This window comes from Acanthaster planci, linkage group LG10 (assembly GCF_054643075.1).
Source record: "Acanthaster planci isolate LZ-2023a linkage group LG10, COTS_SCS, whole genome shotgun sequence".
In the NCBI taxonomy this organism is placed as follows: Eukaryota; Metazoa; Echinodermata; class Asteroidea; order Valvatida; family Acanthasteridae; genus Acanthaster; species Acanthaster planci.
In genome coordinates, this window is record NC_141786.1 from 13,533,184 (window position 1) to 13,560,865 (window position 27,682).

Genomic DNA, 27,682 nt, shown 5'->3' on the forward strand with positions numbered 1-27,682 from the left:
TCATGAGAGTCCTATCCGCATGACATTTCTTGAGCTTTCAAAGGAAGAACATCCTCTGACTAGCTTTTTTCTGAACAAATCCTTCCCCACATTAAGTGTAGGTTGGGTCTACTAGAGAATACCTACCCAAACAGTCACTACATATGCAAATTTCCCATGTGCGTATTATTCACTTGCTGAAAAGATTGGATTACCATAATACAGCGCAGCCTCACCGCTATGATCGTCCTTCTTTTTGAAAGCGACTCAAAAAGGTCGGAGCCAAAGAGGGGAAGACAGGCGGGAGAGGACTGTCTACGGCACTCTACCTACCCAAACAGTCACTACATGTGCAGAATAGCACTGGTCTTCCTGTAGGTGGGGGCTGGTGACGACACATCTAATGCAGAGAATACACTTTTACATACAAACAAGGAGGAATGTGAAAATTTAAGAAATGGTAAAGGAACTTCATAATGACTTGTCGTCTGTCCTTCAGGTGGTCCCTTTGACCTGTGCTGTCGACAGAAGGATTATCCTGCCATTTGTGATGTCACTCTGCAGGACATCCCTCAAGTTGCAGGAGGTAGGAGACTTCCAACATGCAATTTTGCAAATGTTTGCAATGGAAACATCTCGAGAGTAAGACCAACATGCAGATCCTGCTCTTACGCCATGAACCCTGATGTAGTAATGACTAAGTTCATCAGAGCTTAATGGCCAGACTGATTAACAAATCTAAAGGCCGAAGCTGTCCAGCAGCCAATAGTGTACTGACACCGTTGGCAGGTGTGGTCTCACAAAAGCGATAAGCGATGGGGTTAATATCGTCCCTTTCATGCTATCCTTTTAGTCAGGTACCACTTCAGGACATGAACAGGCACCCAAAGTTTATGCGCATCGTCTCCAGGATGTAAGGAGGTAGAGAGAGTAAAGACATTGGATAGATCAGGTGAGGGAGCCTGATTCTTCGTCAGGAAGCCAATTGATGGAATGAGGTGAACACCATGCAGCTCCCAACATAGACGGCCTTCGACAATGGGGAGAGCCTATAGTTTGCTGCTTCCTCAGGATGTAACCATTTTCAGGAAAAAGGCCAACCTGACATTATTTAGGGTTCAAAGGAAGGACCAGAAAGTATCTAGAGAACCTAGCTTAGGTCTTATGACCAGACCGATTTCCCAACGAATGGATAAGCATATCATACAAAAGGTAATGGAATGTCATGTTGTTAAGGGCAGTTTTCAAACCAACGTGTATGGCAGCTAGGGCTGACGTGTAGATATGAGTTGTAGATACACATGTACAGTCGAACCTTGTTAATAAGAGCACTGATAATACCAGGTTCTGTTTTAGCACTCGCAGGAGCGTTAGCTGAAGCCAAAGTCTGACTATCGACGCACATAACACAATGCTAAAATCTGCTGTCACAAATTTGAAAGGTGGGCAGTAATGTCCCAGACAACCATGGCTTTAGCATTGCTAGAAAGTCCCGCCGAAGAGGAAGATTGTGGGAAGTTGATCATTGTTCAAGGAAGTGAAGAAATTGATGTAAGGCTGCTCTATCATCCCAGGGAGAGTGCATCTTCCACTACGTCATCGGACCCTGCCATGTGGATTGTCTGCAGGTAAACTGCATGATCCCTTGTCCTTTCCATTAATGCAGCTTTAGTCGGCAGAGTAAAAAAAAAAGGCAAGAAAACCGTAAGACATACTCAAAGACGGAGATGGCATTATCATTCAGAGTCTCTAGCATGCCTGTAGTGAGGTATGGACAGAAAGGAGAACTCTCCTTTCCCATCAAAGGAATTTACCTCGATAAGAGGGGTAGAAATGAAATAGGTCAGAGACCAAGACAAAGACTTCATGTAACCTAGATAAAGTTGGTGTCAGTCTTTATTGAGCAAGGAGTTCCTAAGAAAGAGGCTTGCTTAGTCAAATGCGCAAGTTATTTTTAACAGCAGTGTATAACACTTGAATATACAGCAGTGAATATACAGCAGTGTATAACACCTCTATAATACCTGTCAATACATGGAAAAATAATACACATACATGGCAACATGTGGACACATTTACATGTGCACACATGTGGTGCACATGTTAAGCATCCATCCAAGTGGGTTAATTGAAACGCTTATAAGACATGTAAGACAGCGTTAAAACGGCAATCTACTGTAATTCAGCTGTTTGGTGTTCAGTGCTTGTCTCCAACCTCCACCATAGCCAGCTTTGATTTTGCCTGTCGCATTGTATTGTGCTCAAAACCAAGAAACATACTGCGTTGAAATTTTAATGCTTTCTTCCTCAAGTAATCTGACAATTCCTGAGAATTTGAAGAACTTTTCTCTCAGACTGATTTTCCTCCACTTTCCGTATTCAGAGATGCGCATGTTTGAAACCACAGAGAAAAAAACTTCCTGATGTCCACATGTACATGTACATGCACAAATACTACTTAATGAAGAAAGCTTGCAAAATTATTTCCCCACTTCCAGAGAAAATCTTTTCCCACTTGGGGGAAAATCTGTGAAAAAATTTTCCCACTTGTGTGAAAAGGTGTGAAAATATTTCCCCACTTTTGGCACACTTTTTCGCAATTTGTGAAATGAAAAAGAATTCCCTGGGAAGAGAAAAAATGTGAAATAATTTTCCCATTTTGGGGTTAACTTTCAATTGTAATGTACTGTATGTCAGAAGCTAGCTAGGTTGCATTTGCATGTAACGGCCGCCTTAAAAAATGGGGCAGTGGCTAATGTTCATTGAGGAGGGTGCCCGAAGTACTCTGACAATGTATGTATAATTGAAGACAGACAGGACGAGAATTTTATAATTTACAATGCAAGGTCATATTTATGACAAAGAATTTCTTTTTTTTTGAAATTCATTTATTTTCCATAACTGATAAAGGAAGGAATTTGTAAAGTTCCAAGGGCCCTGTTATAACAGTGTTCCACTGTGTTCAACAGAGTAGTTGTCTCCAAGACATTCTGCTTGAAGGCCCTAGATAAAGGGAAGGTGACAAGGAGACGTTGTCCAGGGCTGCTCCGGCCTTACAAGGGGGAGCGGTTGCTAAGGCAAAGAGCCTACTTCATGAATGGGAGCCCGGTAGCAAGAGTATCTCAAGATGTGGGGTGGTCGCTTGACTGGCACGGGCGTAGTTGGTATCTTCCTTTGGAAGGGAGGCTCACGGAGGATCCGGAAACTGGAATATGTCACAGGTGGTGAGGACGCCAATAAAACCAGTGACATCTTCAACCAAAGACACGGTGACTTTGCTTCGACTGAAGTAAGGTTGTGCTATATTCAAGAGCCGAGGGTGCCCGTAGATTAGTAGGGTAGCTGAGCGGCTGGAGTGGACTTGGACACATGCCAAGTTCTGGCTAGAGACTAGAATATCTCCATGCATGAACGATCAACCAGAAGTTTTGGAAAAATTGGCCCGGAAGATTCCAGTCATGCTAAGTCATTTAAACGAGTCATGGTTGATGTCCAGCGAAGTGGCTAACGGCAGACCAAGCACTTGAGTCATGTCTCACTGAAGAAGACAGAGGCAGCAATCAGACAGAGTGAGGGCACCTATGGAATCAACTTCGTTCTTTTTGGAAGACAATGATGGTTGCCCGGTTGGGGACAGGGCGGTGCCTCATTCAGAGCCATGTGCAGCCCCGTGGGGAGTGGCCTCCTCCCGAGGGAGTACACCTGGCAGGTGCGATTCAGAGCAGCTGGAGAGGGCGGAGGGGTCTACAGTCCACCAGAAACGAGTCTGGGGCAGTGGAGGTTGATGGCGGTCAACACCAAGGCGGCGAGCAATGGAGGTCGGAACTTCATTGATGGACTGGAAGGCCGACATTCAAGCCGCAGAGGTATGTTCGTGGTAGTCGAGGAATTTGATGAAGATGAGAAGCGCTTGCCTTTTCCGGTGGCGGGCGACCCGATGGCAGAAGTAGCAGATGGGGTCACGGAAGGCGAAACGCCTATGGTGCATTCCCGGTCGAGGTCAATGGGAACTGCACAATTCTGGGCAGAGGGACAAGGAGAAATGAGGTCCAATGACCCGGTGATGCCAATTAAAAGCCCGAGCTGCGATGTGCTTAAAGCACATAGTGGTGGGCAGCCCGGCGGCGGAGGTGGCAGCCAGGGCCGCAGAATGCCCGAGGAGCAGTCCCAGTCGAGGTCAATGGGGGCTGCAAAATAAGCCTTTTGCAAGTTAATTTGAATAAAATCTGGTACACAAAGAACATAACAATTGGAATTCCCCATACCAAAGTCACTGTTGCTATACCTCATGATTTGGGGCAAGCTTTTCCTTAGTTACATAAGAGACACCTCACAACAATACACTGTTCTCAATGTAAAAGAAGGGCACAAAGGAACCAGTCCATTCCAGGCATGGTGGTCGCTAAGTAAAAGCTAGCCCCGAATCACGAGGTATAGCAGCAGTGTATTTAGTCTGGGGAGTTCAAATTCAGTGTCCAGATTTTATTCAAATTTAACTCGCAAATGGCTTATTCTGGGCAGAGAGACTAGGAGAAATGAGGTCCAATGACCCGGTGAAATCCAGTTGAAAGCTGGAGCCACGGATGGGTGGCTTGAAGACCCAGAGACGTAAAAACCATGTTAAGCTCAGCAGGACCCGAAAGAGGGTTAGAGGGAGTCAGGTGTCATGGCTCGACGGTGCACTAGGTGGGGCGGGCCACGGCACTTGCGGGGAGCCCAGCCCAGTGACTTCAGTACGTGGGGAAAAGGGAGATGCCTGGGGGGCCGCCGGAGCAGTGTTCTAGGCCAATGTCAAACAGCAGGTGGAACTCTTCGGTGTTGCTGGGGAACACTAGCTTTAGTTTTACTTGTATTTAAGGACAAGAAGTGATCACCGCAAGAACTGACAAACTCGTTCACCTGAGCAATATAGTCCTCAGGATCGCTGTACAAAAAGCCTGTGATCACAGCATCATCTGCAGCCCTGGTATTATTTTGTGAGAGGTAATGTTCAAGTTTGCGTTTAAAAGCTAGTTTGCTTGACTTAATCTACTTGTTGATTTGTTTTTGCATTTCCTTCAGCTTCTCTCGGTCTCACATAAGATATGCTTCCTTGTTCCTCATTGAACTTGTGACCCAAGGTTTGCCGTTAGCATAAATTAGTTGTTCCTTGATGGGAATTATCATCTCCACACAGTAACAAATGTAGTCAGTGACGGTGTCCAGAACTCCATTCACAGTGTTGTGACCCTCAAAGAATAGATCCCAGTCCGTTGAATCGAAGCAGGCACAAAGCTCTTCAGCTGCCTCATCGGTCCAGCATTGACATGCCTTTGTAATTGGCTTACATATTTTGAGATTCTGTATATAGGCAGGCACTAACAGGACATTGTTGTGATTCAATGCACCGAGTTGCGGACAGCTTTTGAAGGCAGTCCAGCGTCACATCGTTACGAGTCGATTGCATAATATATTCACAGGCGTTTAGGCTGTAATGATGGGATGTTGGCGCATGGCATCATTCATTTTTCCATGAGTTGAGTGGAATGGACCGTGGAGGAAACAACTTTTTTCAACCTCAGCATCTTCCTCCTTTCTCCTAGTTTAACCTCGTGAAGGGAATTGAAGGAAAGAATTTGGAAGCCTCTGTAAGAAAATAGTAACCCTTCGTACAAGGACCTTTTGTAAGTGTTTAGCCCAGTGTTTATCACACGAGTGATATTCGCATTCATCACCTTGTCATGTGATCATTCAGGCAATGAACAGACAGTATCCATGGGAGAGGTATGACAATTAACTGTGTTGCACGGTCTATGTCAAATTCCGCGTAATGTGCTGTTCTATTTCCACAAAATGCACTATTTTAAGCTAAAAGCAAAACACACAACTGCAAAATTTACTGTAAATTAAAACGTGGCATATTTGCATGCATGGGCCCCTGTAACATCTTTGCTGTGTGTCAAGTTTGCTTGAAGATAAATTCATTATCATGCTCACTCTCGTGGAACACAGAATCACAAGGCTGAAGTTATACATGTACACGTACCACCTTTGCTGCACACAGTTGTCAAGTCTCTCCAAGTACAACCACTACATGGTTGCATGGGCCAATGACTGAGTGGTATACGGGACACAGATGCACTAAATTATTTTGTGTTCCATAAGCCCAAGCATGATAACTATTAACGTAGGGGCCTATATAGTGACTAGTTTAGGATAAGTGGGAAATTCTTTGAGTGCAGTATACATGTACGTGTATACAACAAAATGTATCCAATGAAAGGCTTAAAGTCAATTAGGGCCACTGGCTCAAAGTTGTTATATACAAGTCTCTCAGAGTACAACCACAACATGGTTGCATAGGCTCCCCTCTTTTTGGATGGCAATTTTATGATGTTCACTTCCAGACCAGGCCTACATGTACATAAAGTATATGTAAGAGATGAAATCTAATTTTTAAGGTTGGTAGCTCTGTTATTGCCATGAGCAAATCATTTGGTAATAGCCAGCATTACCAATTCTGTCTGGTTCAGGATTGGTATGTTGTCAATGCATAACATTGCACCAGTCCAGTCTGTTAGTACTGATACTCAGGACAGGTCAAGTTGGCAGACAAGCTGCTGGGTAGCAAAAATCTTCCCCTGCAGGTCAGTTCTTGAAATCCTTACCTTTTGCTTTGAACAAGTATGATGAAGCCAGTTATCACGTAAAAGGACAACAGCACAGCCACAGTGGTCACAATGGGTTTCCAGTATTCAGATACTGCAACAGTAAATAGGCAGTCATACCATCTTAGATATTTGGTAACAATTAATGCAATTTACATTGGAATTAAAAGCACAGTAACCAACCGTTGGTTTGTTTTTCTTCAATATGCGCCCCCTTGATTAGCTTTAATAAATTCATTCTGGGAAATTCTTGCTCATTTTCTTGAACTCTTGGAGATTATTAAGTGGATACATTACTGTGTATCCCTTAATTATATTTGAGAATTACATAAGGTACATGTATATGTTATTCAATATGATTGTCATAAAATACAAAAATACTCCATCCATTTGAATTCAGTGGAACATCAAATTGAAGTGCAGTTTGAGCTTTGTTTAGATTGCAGTTACATCTAGTTCTAAGTGATCAGTTATAGAGCATCATAACTCCATCTGAATTAAAAAAAAAACAATACACATTTACGGTGTATGTGGGGCAACCATTCTGACAAGACAGAGCTGATGGAGCAACCAAATGACAGCAAATAATAATAATGAATTATATGTAAAGGAGACGTTGATGCATGCTTAACACAAATAAAATAAAAAAGTGAATGATGTGAGAAAACCCAGAAGATCATTTAAGTTTAGCAGCACACTGTATATGTATTTGACAAGTATGAAGTAACACACGGGACAATTTGATGTAATAAGTGCCCTTCATTCATTTGAATGGTACACTTCCCCTGATGTACTCTATACACAGATTACATACATGTGCACTGGAGAAAACCTTTTACCTGTACCAAATTCCACGGCTTACCGATGACAAATGATTAACATATTAAGATATACTATACTTAACCCAAATATAGGTAAAACTGTGAAATATTTTTGTGCTTTATCATATTTCAATTGGAACAAAGAATAAAGAATCATAATACAATAAAACAGATATTTGTCACGTTGTGGATTTCCATGATTTTTCCAGATTTTTCACAGCAACAGGAGCCCTGCCATTGTGTACATGTACCAGCTGATAATGGTTCATTGTATTAACAAAATCAACACTAAATAAAACCAAAAACAGGATTTCTGCATCTGCAACAAAACATATAACTTTTCCACATTCCTGACACTTTGAGGAAACGTTCACTTGCTATGCATGTACAATCTAGAATAACAAAGTATGGAATTTGCACAAAGTGTAAAAGTCTAATGAAAATTCCCAGGATGACATCATCAGCAAGACATTACTACAGGGATTATGCTTAATGGAACTCTACTTTATACCTGAAGTTTGATGAGGGTTTAACTTAATGTAATGTGTAAATAAGCTTTTGTAGAAAATGCTGCAAATCAAAAATTGAAAGAACATTTGAGGGCGAAGTCATCCTGAAGCTACTTCACACATATATCACAATCAAAAGTTATAATGTAAGTTCTCCTGGCCAGTTTCTGAAAATGAGAAGTTTAATTTGTAAAAAAAAAAAAACAATTTGCAGCATATGTTTAAATGGCGTACAACCTCGATTTAATTTTGCAACCTTCAAATAAATGAACATGCATTAGTTTCATTTCAGAGATTACAAATGTGATTGGGATATTGGTCTGATGGATTCATTGCCAAATACATCAAACTGTGCAATACTATTGACTGAAATTCTGTCCTTTCGTGTGACCAGTTCAGTGATTCAGTTTCATTTGCTGCTGTCTGAATTAGCAAATTCTGCATCCAATTCAAATAGGATATACAGGGTTACACAAATCATGACAACTTTGATAATGAATGTACTGCCACTACACCAAGACTAGTGTGCTTGTACTCAAAGGCCTGTATGCAAATTAGGGCCTATAATTATGTGAGTGTAAGTCAATGAAAATCTAAGGTAAATATCAATCAAAACAATCTTGTCAGGATATTTGGAAAATGTAACTAGTCAAGGTTTTTGCAAAGGGATCAGGTACTATTTGGTTCTTTGTTGTCTATTTATATTTCTGAAAGTTCACTCTCATTTTATCATTTGTATCCATCAATGATCCGTCTACCAATGCAATAAGGGAAATTATCTGCTCACACTTGGTTGTACCAGGCTGTACATCTTGCAGGTGTCACCTCTCCAATGTTGAGTGCAGCCATCTTGAGGATCTCCACACTTGCATGTATCCACCAGCTTGGACTGTGACAGCCCTATATCCAAATCTGTCCTGCCATTTACATAGGCCCAATGTGCGCTTCACTCCCACCTTGAAAGCCGAGTGTGAAAGCCATTTCTGTCAGATTTAATTATGGCAAATATGGGGGGCAACAGCTTGATGGTAAACTTGTTAACATGAAGGGGTAGTTTGGCTGGAATGTGAGGCCGAGCATTATCATGTATCAGATATATTTGTCCACCAGAAGGAATAGGATATCACATTCTTTTACAGTTATCACTAGGAACCCCTCAAAAGTCTATTGTATTGTAAATCTCCGATGATTTTCTGTGAGCCCCAAGTCCAATTTTACCTGAAATGGCAAACATGATACTGTTGCTTTTTCTCTGGCCATGAACAGCATGTCTTGCTGGCTCTCTATTAGAAGCACAACGATGAGACTGATAGGCCACGTGTTTTATCTAGTGTCATCGAGAGTGTCTCTAAGGATACCAACCTGTAGAAACCAGTTTACAATCTATTTTGTGCATCTAATACACGTGGCAAAATTCTCTGGGAAAATCTGCCAGCTAATGATTTACAAGCACACCCATCTAGAGTTCTAGCTATGGCACTAGTGGTCACAAAGTGCTTATTGGGAGACCAGCTCATGGTTGATCACAATTTGTTGCGAAGTTAGGAGGTTTTATCTACATAATGTAGAAGAAAATCTCTCATGTCACTGTCAATCTTCTTTGGGGGGGGGTCCTCCTTCCAGGAGCTTGTTCTGATGACCATCTGAGAGGTATACACCGATGACTGATCTGGCTGTTGAGTGCTTGATACCCATGGTATCTCCTACCTGCAGATTCTGTGGGCAGCATTGTCAGCCCAAAAGGCATCAATGAGGACATTCTGCTCCAGGATTTTTCTGTATTTCCCTTGCTAGGCCATATTTAGAAGGCCTATGTGAACTTTTACTTCAGTGTATGATGTAGCCGTAGCAAAATTTGAGCACAAGAGGAAAGGTTTTCATCAGTGTCAGTGTTTATTTAGGATTTATACAATAGTTTGAATATTGCAAAAGACTACATACATGTACATCTGTTTAGTTCAATCATAAATATTCAAACATTTCACAATGCATTTCTACACATATAAATTCCATTAACACAAATAAATTTCAATCCTTGACAAGGTATGTCTTTAAAACACTTCATGTAAAATCATATGCATATTTAGAAAAATAGACTGATTACAATTTGAAACGAATACTGGATTGCAGAAGTGAAAGAGGGATTTTGAATGTTCATTCTATTTTGCTCATGAACAAAAGGCTGGTATTATCAATTCATGAAGCCAGGAAAACCTATAATAACACAAAAAGCTTATGTAGCACTTTACACAAAAGCCCCTCAGCACTCTACAATAAAAATAAAAATAACAGCTTTAAAAGAATGGCTAAAATACCTTACAGGTCTGGGCAGTAACCCTGAGTGAAGAAGAAATCCCAAAAAAGTAGTAAATAAAATAGGAAATAAAAGTCAACAGGACCTGAGCAGACATAGAGCAATAAAGTCAATTAAGGTAACTTTAAAGGCTTGGACACACAACTGCCATAACTGTGCATGATGAGAACAAGTCGATCATATTGCAATAAAATGAATGTTAATATTAATATAATCCACCAGTACGGTACAAAACAGATAAAAATGGAGCAGTAGAGCAAACTTTGTATAAAAACGTGAAGAATGTAAACCTTAATACAGTATGGAATGAATACAACAAAGCATATGAGCACAACATATCACTTAAAAAGATAAGTCAAAGAATGTTGAGAAAATCAGAAGTATGAATAGGGTCTATTTGGTTGTTCCAGAGACTTGGTGCTGTATGTTTCCATGCTCACTGACCATAAAACTTGGTAGATGCATGAGCACAACATATTGTCTTCTTTGGCCAATGCCACAAGTGTAGTGAAGGAATGAATGATAGAAGCTGTTGACCTGGTCAGTCATGCAAAGGTTGTGGTTATCAATAATACCCAGCTCCTTGCCATCCTGTTGACCTCCACGTACAACAAGTGAAGGAGAGCTACATGTATGATGTGGAAGGCTCTACATGTACATGTAATACTAAGTGAATATCAGGTCAATCAGACACTTTCTAATATGTAAATCTATGGTCATACTTTCTAACGACACCACAGGAAATCATAAAATTTCCCAAACAATCAGCACATCTAGTTTTCCTATAAACAGTCTTGAAAAGGGAAGTCTGAAAATACCTGTTTTGTTCTGAAGAAACATCAGACATCACCCAGATTTTCACTTACAACACATGTTGGCTTTGTCTGAGCCAAATTCCAACCCAAACGGACATATGGTTCTCGAGATATTGGCCCATCAAGAAATCAACTTTATAAAAGTCATCACAAATTTTTGCACTCTGTGTGGTCTTTCCCCATAATATACTGATAACATTTAGGTGTTGGCCCAATGCCTCCCTTTCGACAACCCCTTAGATCATTACAAAACAACACTCATTATCTTCATATACTTACATGGTAAAATCGTTTCTACAGTTATTGTTATCTCTTTGCTCCGATTTTTGTCACTGTGTAACACAAACTGGGAGGTCACTGCAATAGAACAAAAAGTATATGATTTCTTTATCAATAACAAAACCCTATGTTTTCAGAGTTGTTTGTAACTCACAGGCAGCAAATTTGAAAATTGCTGCTCCAGTTTGTACAAGAATCATTCAATTAATTTATCATTAATCAAAATTCGATGCACTTCAGTTCTCTTGAATACAGAGATTGATTCAGGGGTGGGGTGGGAAACACTCAACTGGCACAAAACTACATTTGTTTTGATATTTTTTGAAGTATCATTTGTACACAAAGCCGTTTAATGCTTTAAATATCAAACAACAGAACATGAAAAACGCAAGATCAGATTCTTCTATGGGCTGGTGGGATATAATAGGTTTCATGGTGAAAAAGGTGGTAAAAGTGACCTTGTAGTTACATGTACATCATCTAACAAATTATATTTTGGGCCCTACTGAAATTGTCCAATTCTTTTACCTATTGAGACCAATTCACTTACCCATTGGATCCAATTCACATCTTAATTGGATCCAATTCACTTACCAACTCAATAACCAATTCCAAAACCAATTGCTTTTGCTTGGAATCAATTGGAATCCAATTGGGTTCAATTGGTTTGAATAGTAAATTTGGCCCTCTTCTCTGTTGGACCATTTCAAATCAATTGACACCATGTGAATGCCAATTCAAACCAATTGAGTCCCATTAGAAAAATCCATTTGATGGAGGAACCAAGCTGAAAGCAAACCAAATGGAACTAGTTGCGTCCAACTTGAAATTTCCAATTGACCGAGAAAAACAGACAGAGAGAAAGCATACCGTTTGATTCCCATTTGAAAACAAATCCAATTGAAACCAACTGCATCCCATTTCAATCTTCAATTGACGAGAGAAAATGAATGGGAGAGAAAACACACCACCTGAAACCAAATGAACACCACTTCATTGCCAACTGGACCCACTACATTCCAATTAAATCCAATTAAAAAATCAACTGGTTTGAATAGGCCATTTTAGTAGGGGGGCATGCTCTGCTTTGGCAACCTACCGGTAGTCCATTGCTCCTTACCATCACAATGACAGGCTGGGAGGTTCATCATTTTGAGGAGTATGCCCGGCTCTATCTAGGTTCCTATATGTACATGTAGGCTCTGAGAGGCTGCTCCATTGCTTATTTCTGGTACAAATTTCTGACAATGCCTTTCCTAGTTTCACAGCCTTGACCTCCAGCTTGGTTTTAGTGTGGGATCTTTCATGCATTGTTCCTCCATGTTCCAGTTCTCTCATTACAAACAGCAACTGCTGGAATTCTTAAGTCAATCACAGAGTTTGTGTCATCTCTGAGCACTTCACAGCATCTATTTGGTGCACTACTATCTCACAACTAGTAGGTCATGTGAGAGTATGGGTTAGTGCATTCGGTTTAAAAATGGCATACCGAGTACATCATCAAATACATCTAGGTACTCATATTTATAGAAATATGAGTGCTCTTACAGAAACTTGCTCTCCACATATTCTTGTAAAGCAATTGTAAGCATAAAGTTTTTCAAATTTTCGAAGAGAGTAATGAATTGACACTTAATTTACATAAACACTTAAATTTTTTTTAAATAGAACTTTGATTACATCTTACTGTTTTGTATAGGCACCAAGTGTACAGCTTTTCCGAGACAGTCTTTATCTGTTGGCTGCACCACTACAACCACAAAGAAATAACCACCTGGATAATTTGTTTTCTGTGAAAAGAGAGAGAAAAAAAGAAACGTCCATGAATAAATCCATGATGTTAATTTGAGATAATAAAAATCCTTCCCCACATTAGTGTGGGTTGGGTCTCCTAGTGTGATACTTACCCCTGCCCAGCCAACATATGCAAATTTCACATGTGCCCGTTACAATTCACTGAAAAGACTTGATTATGCATGGTGCCCCTTGACCTTCTACAATGTAGTACGATCCCGCCGCCATGTTCATCCTTCTTTTCGAAGCAGAGAAAACCCCTGGAGCCAAAGTGGGGAAGGACGGGTGGGAGCGGTTGGGCAGGGGTAAGTATCACTGGGAGACCCGACCCACACTAATGTGGGGGAGGAGTCTCCTGCGTTCACATACCCCTGCCCAGCCTACATATGCAGAGTGGCACCGTACCCTGGAGGTGGGTTGGTGACGGGAGCTAGTGTAGTTACTAAAAGCGAACACTCACCAGAAGAAAGAAATGTCTACGATGAAGTATTCACCGTCTGGCCCGAGACAGTGCTAGGCACTGTCTGGACTGCCGAGTGCAAGGTTGCTCAGCCAAGGGCTGCTGCGCTCTGCAGAACATCCTTCAGATAGCACTCGGTGAAGGTGGAGGGGGATTTCTGCTAGAGGAACTCCTCTGAAGTATGACCAGGATGCAGAAGTGGTCCGAACATTGAGGGCCATGGTGCAAGATCGGGCCATCTCGTCATGTTATGCTGGCCAGTCTCGGTTCGCGAAGATGATGGCCGATACCATCCACTGGGTAATAGTGTCCTTTGACGCAGAACGGAAGGGATTTGTCGTAGTGATGAAGAGCTGAGAGCTAGACTCTCGGCAACGCTTGGTCCTGGCAAGGTACCACTTAAGAGTGCAAACTGGACACCATTTCTTGTCAGAGTCACCTCCCGAAAGTGAGGCTATGTCGGGAACAAATATGTCAAGAGGCTGGAAGGTAAGCGACTGGTTTTTCGTCAAAAACTTGATGGCTGGGATAAGGTGAACCCCATGCAGCTCCCAGAAGATGTGACCTTCGGCCATCGATAGAGAATGCAGTTCGCTACTGTGTCTTCCATGTCTTGATGTAACGACCCAAGGAGGAACACCAGTTTGATGCTGAGATGGAGATAAGATGCAGCAGAAAGCAGCTCAGAGGGAGGACTGGCAAGAACACGTAAGACGCTTCCAAGGTCCCAGGATAGAGCAAGGCATTTGACATGAGGACGCTCGACAAACATTCCTCGACGAAGATGGTGGATAGAAGCATTATCAGAGACCATCGATCCATCGCTGAAGCCCAAACAAACGGCTGTTAAGGCCAACCAGTAGTTGCAGATGGTGGCAATCTGGAGGCCCAAGTGGAACAGATACATAAGAAAGTCTGTGACAGAACTCACAGGAGCTTCGGTTGAAGAAACATCGTGGTCGATGAACCATCTGGTAAAATGTTGCAGTTGGCTGATGTAAATTATGCGAGTGGACAGTCATCAACCCCAGGCCGTCATGGATGCAGCGTCCACAGAAGGGCCCAACATTCTGAGTGATCATTGGACAAAATCTAGCACGTGAAGTGAAGATCTCCCGGTGGTGGATGGAAGTCCCCCAACTTGGGTTGACGAAGAATGTCCTCCCTGGGTGGAAGGACCAATAGCCATCACACCAGAAGTATTGTTAGTCTCGGAAAGCATGGTTGGCGAGGCCAGAACCGGGCGATGAGGAGGACCCAACATGGCACCTGTTCTATCTTGGACAGGTCGCACGGGATATTGAAGGAAAGGCATATGCCAGAAGGCCCGACCAGTTGAACTGTAGGGTGCCTCTGTCGCCCATGCCTGTGGGTGAGGGAACCTGGAGCAGAACTTCGGAAGATAGGTTTTGTTGGTGGAAGCGACAAGGTCAATATGGGGATCGATATTCGTAAAGATATGGCTGACCACGTTTGGGCGAAGAATCCACCCTGTTGGTTGGACGGCACCCTGAGAGAGTGTCACTGCTATGCTGTATGTGGACGGCTCGGAGGGTGATCTCTTCTTCATTCGTCCACATGAAGAGGTGCCACGCAAGGGTGCAGTGTTCAGTGGAGCGAGTGCCGTCCTGGCGGTTGATGTACGTCCTTGCCGTGGAGTGTCGCTCTGGACTCGAACAGAACGACCCACTAGGTGTTGTCAAAAGTGGTGAAGAGCGTTAAACACCACTTGGAGCTCTAATTTGTTGCTGTGTTTGTCTTGAGAGGCGGTGCCTCAGATCCCGGAGGCATGGAATGGAAGAGCCCACATGTATGTATTCATAATAAGTGAGCCCTGTTACATTGAACCATGGAGGAAGGACACAGAAGGAGTTTGAACTACCCGGGCTATAACATCTGGCCAATTACCGCTTTCTGGCATGCCTGGTATGTCCATAGCCAGAGCACAGTGAATGCTTGCTTCGGACCATCTGTTTCACAACCACAAAACCCCTTTGTACCCTATGATCTTACCGCAATTTATCGATGGTAATCTGCATCCTTAAAACTTTGTGTACTGAGGTATAGGAAATTGAATATTCATGCCTTTGTTGGTGCTAGGTATGATCTCATGACAACATCAAATTTAATGCTTGCACAGTTGTTTGCATTACACTGTGTGCTCTAAATATATATGTACAGTCATTGCACTTGATGAGCTCTTTCTTCTGGAGTTATTTTGGGAATAAATAGCTCAGTTGTTCACAAGATTTTGTTTGAATCGTTTTGTTTAAATCATTTTCATTATGGTATTTGTACAAAGCATATTTTATGAGATTTCACGATCACTCCCTGTGCTGAAATAGTGCATTTTGTTCCAAATGAACTAAGCTTTCCAGTAGTAGTGAACATTTTGTTGGCCAGTCTTAGCCAAATTTGTACCAAGTCTTTGAACACTGATGTATTGGACGGAGAATAAAATTACAAACTTTGCAAGGATAATGGCACAGTGTATCAAAATTTACACAGTTTATTTATGATGGAAAAAGTAGGTCTAATATCAGGAATTTTTCCTCTCTCTATTTCCTGGTCATATTGACAATTTGTATTTAATTGCAAGCAAAAAACTACAAGTATTGCTAGGATATTACTGGCCCCGCTTGTCCGGCTAAGACACAGGCAAAAACCGGGCATTTTTGGAATGTCTTCTATTATTCGTCTGACTCGGTGGCAACCATCATTGGACCCTTTGAAGTGCCCAAAGTTCCAACTCCTTTCGTGTCCTTCCTCTTACGATTGTACTCTGTTTGATGTGCCCTCTGTTTGATGTGGCCATTTGTATCCTGAAGTTGGAGGACTACGGCCATATCATTACATGCAAAGGGAATTAAGATCATTCCGTATGCATTATAAAAATACAAAAATTGCAGGAAAGGGAGCATCCAAAGATTGAAGACCACTCCATAACCAAGTACTTTCGAAATACATCGAAGTGCTAACACACTTCCATTTATTCGCTGGCATAGAGATAACGCGTGGATAAAATAGTAAAACCAACAAATACATGCCAAGACTGCCTTTTCGTTTCAATTAAGCTAGGCGCAGTCAGAAAACGCCATCATGGCCAACCATTAAAAAAAGTGAGTGCGGACAGCAGACAGACTTTGTCAGACCTCACAACAGTCACAGTATGTAATCTTTGGCCCGCCCACTCCACAAAAACTCACATCCAGATGGCAATGTGGGCGTGGCCAGATCAAGTGGGAGAATATACGAAAAGTCGGCAAATTAGGGCGGTCGAAGCATGGGTACTGGATTGAAAGGTGTGAACATCGGTCAGAGCGAGAGAGGGGCCCATCCAGACATTGCGGTTGACTGTTACACGCCTGAGTGCCTCCGATGATGAAGTTTCAGACATCAGAGGGTTCGATGAGTCTGCAGGTAGGGCAATGACATCTACCGTAGGCATTAATGAACATAAAACCTGTGGATGGAACAGACACGGTAGGCTGTCCGGATGGGGCATCATCGTCCGAAGCAATAGGAAGCTGAGCACCATGCTGAATCGCCGACTCACCCATGGCAGAAGCGGCAGAGTGTGGCAAACCCGCTGTGGAACCAATTGCCGGCTGGACCATCGGTCAACAGGTTCGTCCGGGATGCGGTAGGCAGCAATGCCTGGAATTTGCAGCATGTAAGAAAGAAGAACAGGTCATTACTTCCTGACAATCATGATCACAGGTATCCGCAAATTGGATAATGCAAAACTGCACCGCAGAGGAGCGGGGTAGCCCACCAAGCCCTGCTCCGCAACCAAACCCATGTAGTGTTGGGCCGCACGCACCACATAGAGAACAAAGGGTTGCCAGCCCTGTGTAATGGCCACACCACACAACGCATCACAGTACGTCAGACCCAAACCTGTATATGATGCACAGAAAAAAGGGGCAGAAAAGAACCACAAAAACACAGCATGCAAAGAACAAAATATGAGAATAAGCACTCTTACCAACAGATAAGGAATCACTCTTTATTTCATAACAGGAATAAAGTCAATTCACAAACGCGAAAGGTATGGAACTCAAAACTCCAAAAATGCCATAAAAGACATGTCTGTAAATGATAGATGCTGAGAAAAGAGGGACTAACATAGCAGCGGGATCGCAGTGCATTGTGGAGGGTCAAGGGGCAGCATGCATAATCAAGTCTTTTCAGCGAATTGTAATAGGCACATGGAGAATTTCCATATGTAGGCTGGGCAGGGGTATATGAATGCAGGAGACTATCTGCTTTAGGAAGCAGATAGTTTTAACCACAATGACATCAACCTGTGACCTTTTGGGTTCAACAGGCATCTGGGTATCATCTAAATCAAGCCACACACCAATTTCAGAGTATGCCAAGTAAATCTTCACTTTAGATGGTGAACCTACCATACATAGGTATTCCTTTTTTTTCTAAAGTCAATAAAACTGCAGGCAAATTTGATTCTATCCACTGTGAACATTCCTTCAAGCTACAGATTTGACAATCTCCTTGTTTATTTCTCTTCATTTTATGACAGAAAACCATGACCCGCAAACCCCTCTTCAAAGCATACATGTATCTTAGATGAGAAGGGTATTATGTGGATGTGTGCGAGTCTAAATGATGTCTTGAAACTCTACATTATATGGACCTTTTTTGTTTTCGGGTAAAACAATCTCAACCACTCACACAGTGGCATGTAATTGTGAGGACTACAAACATGTGGAACAATAGTTATTGGGGGACGCTTTTTTCTCAACAACTTGAATAGGTCCAAAATTTCTTTACAAACACAAGGCTGACAAGGGCATGCTCATACACACATACATGTATATCATATTTTTAAATATCATATTGAAAAGTACTTGACAGATAATTTTACTACTAAATGTATTTTTACACAGTAAATTGGTTACTATCGAATACATATGGTTCAACTTAAGTCAATTGTTAAATTTAAAATGTGTACAATTTTTCTAGCAGTCTACCCAGCTAAGTTACATTATGTACAAGCCAACACCCTGGCCATTAGGGTCTCACCTACTTTGAGGTCATTGACAGAGATGCAAACTTGTACAATTTAGGCATAATTTTTACAATTTGTTTTGTCCGTTTATGACTATACAATCAAGGTTTTCCAATTCCAAGGTGCAAAACCTTAAGTTGTGTATATATGTGCCTGGACCTGGCCTCTCAATGTGCACATCAGAAATGTGTCTCTGGCATTCCACGGTTTGTGTGTCCAAGGTGCATGAGTAGCATAACAAACTCGTTGAAGCACATGCTCACCCTGATTGACTTGGTGATGAACTTTGGAAATAGGTACGATTGCACTTTTTATGCACTGTACATGAATATAGATAGCATTAAACACGTTGAGGAGTCCTGAATGTCATGGTCATGCTAAGTTGATTAGGGGAAGACAATCAAGGATTTGATTCTGGGATTTTAGGTGAACAACTGGACTTTGTTTTGCACAATGGAAACAAGTCAACAGAAGATCTCAAGATGAGATCTCAATAATGAAATCTTGCAACATCTCATGGAGAAGCTTAGGCTGCATCTGAATCTGTTGTCTAGAGCTAGGTCTCGGTTTTCACTCCATTGGAAATGTGTGGAGACGTGCAGACACTAGACCTAGTCGTAGCTCTGGAAGCCCCTTTCGGACACGGCCTTAGCCTATGTGTTTTGGAGCACATGTACATGTAATTGTGATATGATAATCGTGAATATTGACCATGTCAAATCTTACAACATTGAGAAAAACATGAAAAACGGAAAAACATGTAACTTAAGTTTGGCAAAAAAACCTCTGCATGTATTATACATGCCTCTCAAAAATAAAGTTGATAGGTCGGGACATTTTTTAGGAGGTCAAATTTTATTGAGATGACTGAATGGGGGCAAAAGCTACCAAACATTGCTACAAAAGTGAAAAAAAATTGTTTGCAACATCTGTAAACAATTCACACCATTATGCACAACACCAGTCAGATTATCACAACGGGGAAACTGGCAAACAGTGTCCATATATAGTGTGTTCAGCGTGTATGATGCAACTCAATCAGGGGCAGGCAATACATCTTGTGGTGCTGCAGGAAATTTTGTGGACATGTTTGCTTCAAGTATGAGCAATACAACCTCAAATTAAATTAAATTCATGAGCACAGAAAATACATACGTAGACAAGATATCAAGTTCTATGAATTTACTCGGAGAAATCTTCTTGTAACATCAATTTTTTTTGCCATGTATTGAATAGACTGGTTGGTGCACTTCCACCATGCCTTCTTTGGCAATGATGTGACAGGAACCACTGCAGCATTGCTTCATTGCATTGAGCACTGCATAAGTGGTTTTCACCACTGCCATAGCAAAACGTGGAGGGAACTTGTGGTAAAAATGGAAGTTTCATTTTAAAAGTTGTGAATGTTGGAAGCAGGAAAACATTTAAATACAAGCCTATCAACGTCAAATTAAGTTGTTGAGAGGTGTTCTGTGAAAACAAGAAAGCAAGATATATTGTAATATTGTTGATTTGTTTTGTTGGGTTTTTTTCTAACTTGCTGATAACAATTTAAAGGTTTTGCCAAAAAATTAGGGTCAGTTGGGAAACCGGAAGCAGAACTATTTTGGGGGCCTTAACTATAATGACTTTTATAATAAACTTCAACTCATAGGGTTTGAATGCATTTCTTTTGAAATGTTCATTTGTAATAGGTAATTCGGAATCAGGCGATGGGATTACATTTTTCCATTTGAAAGTTGGCATCTCTGCATTGGTATTGCTGCTTGCTTATAGCAAGTCACAGCTGATGAACCATACAATGGGTTTTTTAATCTTCACCACACAATAGCATTAAGTGATTGATTGGCAAAGACTAGCATTGCTTCCATTGAGTGGACTGGTGCAAGTGAGTGGTCATATCAAATTAACTGGAGATTTTCTGCTAATTGTTAAATGACACAAACTCTATTGGGATTAATTATTAAATGGATTGAAGTAGTCTCCATGCAGGCATTTAAAATGTACATGTAATCATCATTTTAATCCCTGGTTTTTCCATGCATTGTGACTGTACAAACACTGACAATGCCCGTTGCAATTTGATGATGCCCACTGAGCGAAATCTGGCTGACACTTGGATATGAGACAGTTTAATCCATTTCTATTGATTTATATAACAGGTTTTGCACTTACCCAACGTATATATCAATAAACACTGTATGCTCAGTGCTTGTCTGAGAGCTTGCGAAAAAAGTCACAAGCTTACTCGGGTGGGACTCGAACCCACAACCTCCTGCTTACTAGTATAGACGTCTTAACCACTCAACCACCGAGCTTGCAAGGGTCGGCTGGCCGGTCCGAGTCAGGTGAAGCAGCGGGTTCTTATTTCCCATTCCTATTGGTCAAGAGTCTGTGAGTGTGCAGCATTTGCCATGTGGGCACTAGGTCAGTGTAAGAAGAATCTTTTAGACTATTTGCATGCCTTTGAGCCAGTCTTAAACACACATGAAAGACTGGCCAAGTACAAAATTATTCCCTTAAACTTACTTGCACTGTGATGGCTCCTTGCTTTGTAACAGTTTGAAACTGACCAAGAAACTCAACATTGCGATGCTGGTCATACACAGGGCACTGAAAAGGTCAAGAAATAAAGTACAGAAATATTAAAAACAAATGCACCCTCAATACTTCCAAAATCTGAGGGCAAGTGCTATAGTGGGACTTGAGAAACTCAAGTCTGGACTGAGTCCATTATTTCCCAAACTCAAACTCAGTTTGGGTGACTCTGATTCGGATATTTGGGCCTAAAGACTCAAAACATCAGCCCAAGTCCAGCATTAGTCCAGCCTAAAAATTTGTGCTTGTATTATACCTAACCTAAATACCTAAATGAGAAAATTGAAACAACACCTTCATACTAGTACCATTTTCAGCTTACAAGGAGTCCTTTCCCATAAAACGTTTTTGTGGAAAAAGTATACCTTATGTATGTTCCAGTGCACATTTGGGTTGTTGCATATTTCAATTTTAATGTGGATAAACTACTCCAATAGCTGTGTAATTCATTAAGTTTGTTAGCAAAGGAAAAACTCCCAAAAATTCAGCACTGGAACAACATGTTATGGAAAAAAGAGGACTAATAGGCCGACGCCTTCGAGGGAGCGAGTGAGAGAGGATGCACTATTAGTGATCAAGATTTTAGCAACTGGAAGTAATGGACCAGGAAATAATACTTATGTATTGGTAATCTGCGTAGGTTGCAGGCAGTAGACTGAACCTTTTAAATTTTGGAGAGGCAAAATGTTCCAATTTTAATTTTTGTTTCCAACTGATATCTAACTTTTCAAGTGTTTGCACATTTTCAATAGCAAATTCCTGTCTGTGAGCACTAATGTGCAATGTATTAATTGGAAAGTTTGAATGCACAAGTATTAAACTTGCATTATCAGTCAGTAATGGGAGACTTTTGACTTTCTGCTGTTCAACATACGAGGCCGCCCTTCAAGGGTCCTGGAAGAAAATCAGCATTTGTACATACATGGCAATTTGCATGTAAATGCAGAGTTGCAGTCAAGGAGTATTTTAAAAATTATGCCCTGTACATGTTATGCTGTGCCCGGCTGTGGTCAGAGGGGTGGACATAGATTCCCTAAAGACAAAATTTGTGGCCATTGACAATAAGACGGACAAACTAAATGTTCAAGGACGTTAAAAAGTGGTGGCCGTCATCAAGCTCTGTAGTCTGCAAGGGGCATTTTCTTCCATCGGATTATGAACAATACACATATAAATAGTAACGTCAGGTGTCTTTTGTACAATTACAAACAGTAACATTGAAAATAACCAGACGTAATAATGGCAAGATTTCTCTTTTGTGTACAGGGAAAGATCTGTCTTATTGCTCTTTGTATGAAAAGTGTGGAACTTGTTCACTGGATACCTTGTGTACAAACCCTATGAGACTGGTCTGATAAATTTTAAGTACTTTCTCACTGCTTTGATGACATGATTGCTATCTGGGGCTTGTGTCACCGAACTGAAAAAAGATCCCCCCTCATAATTTTGTAGTTTCGCCCGTTACCCTTTTGGTTTTAAATATTTTCTCTTATTATTACAATCCATCAGCCAATCTGAATAGGCGACCTAAACGGGACCCTCATCGGCGTTATTCCAATGCTGACCAGAGACGAAGAAAGACTTGTTATTTATTTCCTCTCCATTTCCCGTTTTCCAGGTCAATTTGTTATTCTTTTATTTTCAATATTTTCTTGGTTTTGAAGTGATTTTTCTTAATTTTGGTGTAAATTTCCAAGATGGCAGCCGTAAGATACGGTCTGGCAGGAAATTGCCAAAAGCCGTCATTTTGCACCTCATTCTACTTCAAGTATTTGTTTACTAGTATGTCCTTTATGTAGTTAAGACATAAATTATTTACCGGTATGCTGTAATTCATTTGTTTTATTCATTTAGATTCAGTTTGTAAATACTAACAGTTATTCCAATGCTGACCAGAGACGAGGAAAGACTTGTTATTTATTTCCTTTCCCGTTTTTCAGAAATAAACCGACATCAAGAAATCTTAGCCGACGTGTCCTCTCCCATTTTATTGACTTGTAACAATAGGGGTCACATAAGTCACTACATAGGAAAATTAGAGAACTTTATTATGGAACTCTTTCTGTTTACAATATTTTGAGTTGACAATGCATCAATACTGTAAGCCTGTATTCATAAGTTGGGCCTACATGTACAGTTGCAGTAATGAAGATGTATTGCCTATTAGTGTATGGTCAGGATGAGCATCAAAGAAAGTTTTAGTTGTTGGAAAGAAGGAAGTAACCACTGCCGTCACATTGGCACAGTGGTTCTTTCCTCACCTTCCTGCCTCTGAGACCCTGGTTCATGCACTGCATTTAGTCCCAGTAACGTCAGACGCTTTACTGACTTTTCAACATTTGGTCATGGACTTGTCACTCAAATATCAGTATTAATACCAAGTCCATACCGAATATTGAAAAGTCAGTAAAGAGTCTGATGTACATGTACACATGTTGCCCAAGTAATACTGACAAGTCTATGACCGAATATTGAAAAGTCAGTGTAGAGTCCGATGTGACTCGGACTTCACTGCATGTACATTGGATTTGGTTTTACACATAATTGCCAAATGGATTGTGTGGGTTTTCCTGAGAGGACTGTATCTCTTAGGGGTTTTCCTCCCATGACAAATACTGTCATTCCATCATCTCCTCCACAGGTTCTATATACATGCAGGCTGCATTTTAATACAGTGAATAAGTTTGCTTTCTCTAAGAATTCCTCATGCATTGCAAAACTGTCAGAATGAAATACTTTTAATCTAAACATACATATACCGGTAGCTTTATTCTCTCCTTTTCAAGTTTTCAATATCATAAGTTGACGCTGAAACAATCAGCTGTTCCATGCAAGTTTCCATAGAGCAAAAGTCCCTCACAACAAGCACAGGCCAGAGAAAATTGTCACAATGAACGAGAGAAGAAATCCAGTGACAGGAGCTATATGTGACAGATCTCTGTGATGTTGCCATTGAGGTCGAAGTTGAATGTGAAGCAAAGGAAAACCGGTACATGTATAAATAGATTCCAAGACATCCTTTACAACATGCACTGCCCAAATTCAGACAAATTCTATGCACCAGAGATTTTTAATTAAGGATTTTAAAATGGACCAAGTAGGTGTATTGTACTACACAAGGTTTCAAGATGATCTGACAATCTTTGATGTTCTAGTTTCACTTGGTCCATGTGCCTTTAACTTCAATATGTTCATGGTGTATAAACAAGGCTACCTGTTTATGATCAATTTTTCTTGACGGTTATAAATTACAATTTACAATGTATATATCAAACTTTAAACCTAGCCCTAAGTAAGTGAGACAGAAGTTCACAGTATCACTGTAACTTGGATCAGGTTCATTAATGTACAATGGAGGGAAATAGCCATCCGGCCTGACAGAGACCTTGTGCATTTTTATTCGCCTGGAGACTTTAACCACTTCCTGCTGGGTTCAATTAAAATGGCCATGCACATGTGGCAGAGGCAATTTCCAGTTGTACTTTATATACATATAGGAGTGTTACCCTCAAAAGGTTTGTGGTTAATGTGACATCCCCTTTACACCTTGCATCATCCTTGAGGGAGTTAAGTTGTGCCCCTTGGTTTTAGCTGGGCAGCCCCTTACATTGTATGCAAATTAGGGCCAGAACACTTCCTTGACCATGCCTTTTTCAAGTAGCCTCTCAGTTTGCAGGTCAGCAGTGAAGTGAGCACACCACATGTTTTTCTTGCTCCTTTATTCGCAAGTTCTGCCTCGAAAATCTGGTCTGCTGTAGACTTGTTTGTTTAAGCTTAAGTGCTTTTGATTTGTAACTTTCCTTTTAAGCACTGTTGTCGGTCTTCTTTTTTTTGGTTTCTTTTTCTTAAAATTCACTCTGGTCTTTCTGTTTTTATTTGGTTTTCTTATTTAATTGAAGTTACTTGATTCGTTCATCCTTTTTTTGTACTTTTACAGTTTGGTCTATGGTTTTGTTCAAATTTTGATGGCCTCGATCAGGTTGATCTAGGTTTTCTAGGTCTCAGTCTGTTTGTTAAAGTCTTCAATTAAAACCAGGGTAGTTTATTTTTAAAATTTGTTTAGCGAAATTAATTTGGTTCATAGATTTAGCAGCAAAAATTTAAATTCTGTTTGTAGTTTTATTTGTAGAGTAATCTCATGATCCCTCCCTGAAAGATTTCACTTAGTTTTTGTTGCCATAAAGCGAGTTTCCCACACGTTTAGATTTTGTTCTTTTAGTTTTTTCCCTTTATTGATCTTGAGCTATTTTTCCAGGTTACACACACATACAGGCATTTTTCATGATTTTCCATTTTCAAAATTTTTCAAAAATTCATAACTTCATTTACTTGACATTTACACCCACACGAATGACTGTCTGGTGTCTATACTAATCTAACAGACAACATCTATTGGTGCTCGAGTATTTCAGCTAGGCCTGCCGCCTGGTAAAAAGAGCCCAGATTATGCAGTGTTACATAAGTTACTTTTTCCTGAAACTGGCACAGTGCACCGCTGGCATCTTTTCAAATGGGGCCAGATTAGTGTGCAGTGGTATTGTATCACTCATCATTGGAGCGCTGGAGCACTTTTGTCACCGGTGGTAATCTGCTCACTCTGAATGCCATCGTTCAAAACAATGAACAATTTCCTCTGATATTGACAAGTGAAGAAATGTTGGCAAATCCAGTCTTTTGATCTGAGTACAGTCTTTTGTTATATGGCCTATGTGTAGCTCTTTTGTCCGGCTTCGGGCTCCCTGGCTTTATGTGTAAAGCCTACTTGTGCATGTATGTGCCTGAAACCAGGTACCTCGGCACAAAGTGGTTAAGAGAACCTTTCCCACTACTCGTACAATCTTGGATGGCTTTGACCTTCCTCTTAAGAGACTTAAAGACCTTGCTGCTCAACAAGCCGCAGTTTCTACATACAAGAATCAAAATATAGCCAAATCTGTTGTTGGTATGACACCTGGAGGGTTGATTTCCCATATCTTGCTTCAAATGGGGAAGTCAGTTACAGACAAAATCTCTTGATGCCCGAGTACATGTATTTCAGCCAGGCTGTGGCCTTGTAAAAAGCGCCCACATTGTGCGATGTTATAAAACTTTCTTTTGTTCATGAACCTCGCACAGTGCGCTGCTGCTGACCTCTTTTCAATAGGGGCCAGATGAGCATGCAGCGGTGCTGTGTGGCTCATTGCTGCGGTGGTGGAGCGCTTTTGTCCCTGGTGGTAATCTCTCTAAATGCCACAAACCGTGGTATACAGTTTCAAAACAAGGCTGGATCATCTCCCCTATTGAGAGTGAAAAAATGTCGGTAATTCCCAGCAGCATGGTCTTTTGTTCTGAGTAGGGTCTTTGTTACAAGGCCCAGGTCCCTTTGTCTGATTTTGGAGACTCCAGCCATGCGTATATTAACACACAGTAAGCGAAACCGGAGTTTTCAGCAGGTAGTGGTTGACATGTGTCTCCAAAAGTCTCCCACTGAATTAATCAATCAGCCACCATATCATTATTCTTCTTTTATATTTTACTAAAGTCCCATGAAACAGCTTACAGTCTGTAAGAGCGCCATACAAATGTAATCATTTCACTGCACTGCACTGCAATGCATTACATATAAACACAGTCTATGTCAGCAAGACTTTTGGGTTCAATTTTGGTTTAAATCAGCTTTTTTAATTTTAAATGACATGTATCCGGTTAAGAATTGTTAATCATGGTTTATTATCAATTCATTTACATGAAAAGTGTCCATTTCCGAGTTTTAATATGGTACATGTACATGTACAGTGCCAGTGTCCATCCACCTTTTACTTGTTAATAAAGGTACAGTGACAAAAACCTATTCAAAACCTAGAGTCTCATTTAAAGCCCAGTACATGTGGTACCTGTATCTCTGAAGTAACTGTCTCCTTTGCAGGTATAAGCAGGTGCTACACTGCATGCATTTCACTCTGGCTAAAACAATAATCTAATGTGGCTTGTGATTTTAATCAAATAATTGTACTTAAATTTTCCTAATTTAAATTAAAGTTGGTTTTGTAACAAAAGAAATAAAATGAAATGAGACGAATGTTGTGTTTGTCGGTAGACAAACACCTAGCTGTTACAGGGAACTCTTTCAGTTTGTTAAAAAAAGTTAGAATGGGTGGGAATAAACAGCTGTTGTTAAGTCCACTCTTCAAAATTTAACACAGAGTACACACATGGCCAAACCGGACATGCACTTCAGAAGATACAGTGCTTTTACCAGCACACAGTAGGCTGGAATCAAATTCAGGTATGTGAGACTGCTGCCCTCTTTGCTGAAGCACTACAGCAGTTACACTACATGCTGTTTCCTTTCACTGTGAGGGATCTGCCAGGGCATGCTCACAGACTTTCCCTGCCAAGTAGTTGGAAAGGTGCCAGGCAGTGTGGCTCCATTGCACAAAGGTTTAAAACCATAT

The 27,682-nt window shown here is 40.9% G+C and overlaps 1 protein-coding gene and 1 pseudogene across 13 annotated transcripts in view; both read right to left on the reverse strand.

Annotated features, from left to right (window-relative positions):
- LOC110988328 (SID1 transmembrane family member 1-like) overlaps positions 1-27,682 on the reverse strand; it is a 203,106-nt gene that overhangs the window by 135,394 nt on the left and 40,030 nt on the right. For all 13 annotated transcript variants that reach the window (XR_015426620.1, XR_015426619.1, XR_015426621.1 and 10 more), the window contains 4 exons: positions 21,180-21,263; positions 13,052-13,154; positions 11,365-11,442; positions 6,627-6,720 (listed from right to left, as the gene is read on the reverse strand). Coding sequence is in view for 9 of the 13 variants with exons in the window: in XM_087141957.1 (XP_086998083.1) it covers positions 6,627-6,720; positions 11,365-11,442; positions 13,052-13,154; positions 21,180-21,263 (359 nt within the window). In the remaining 4 variants the exon portion in view is untranslated. The remainder of the gene's footprint in view (positions 1-6,626; positions 6,721-11,364; positions 11,443-13,051; positions 13,155-21,179; positions 21,264-27,682) is intronic.
- LOC147797835 (uncharacterized) lies at positions 6,721-9,755 on the reverse strand (annotated as a pseudogene).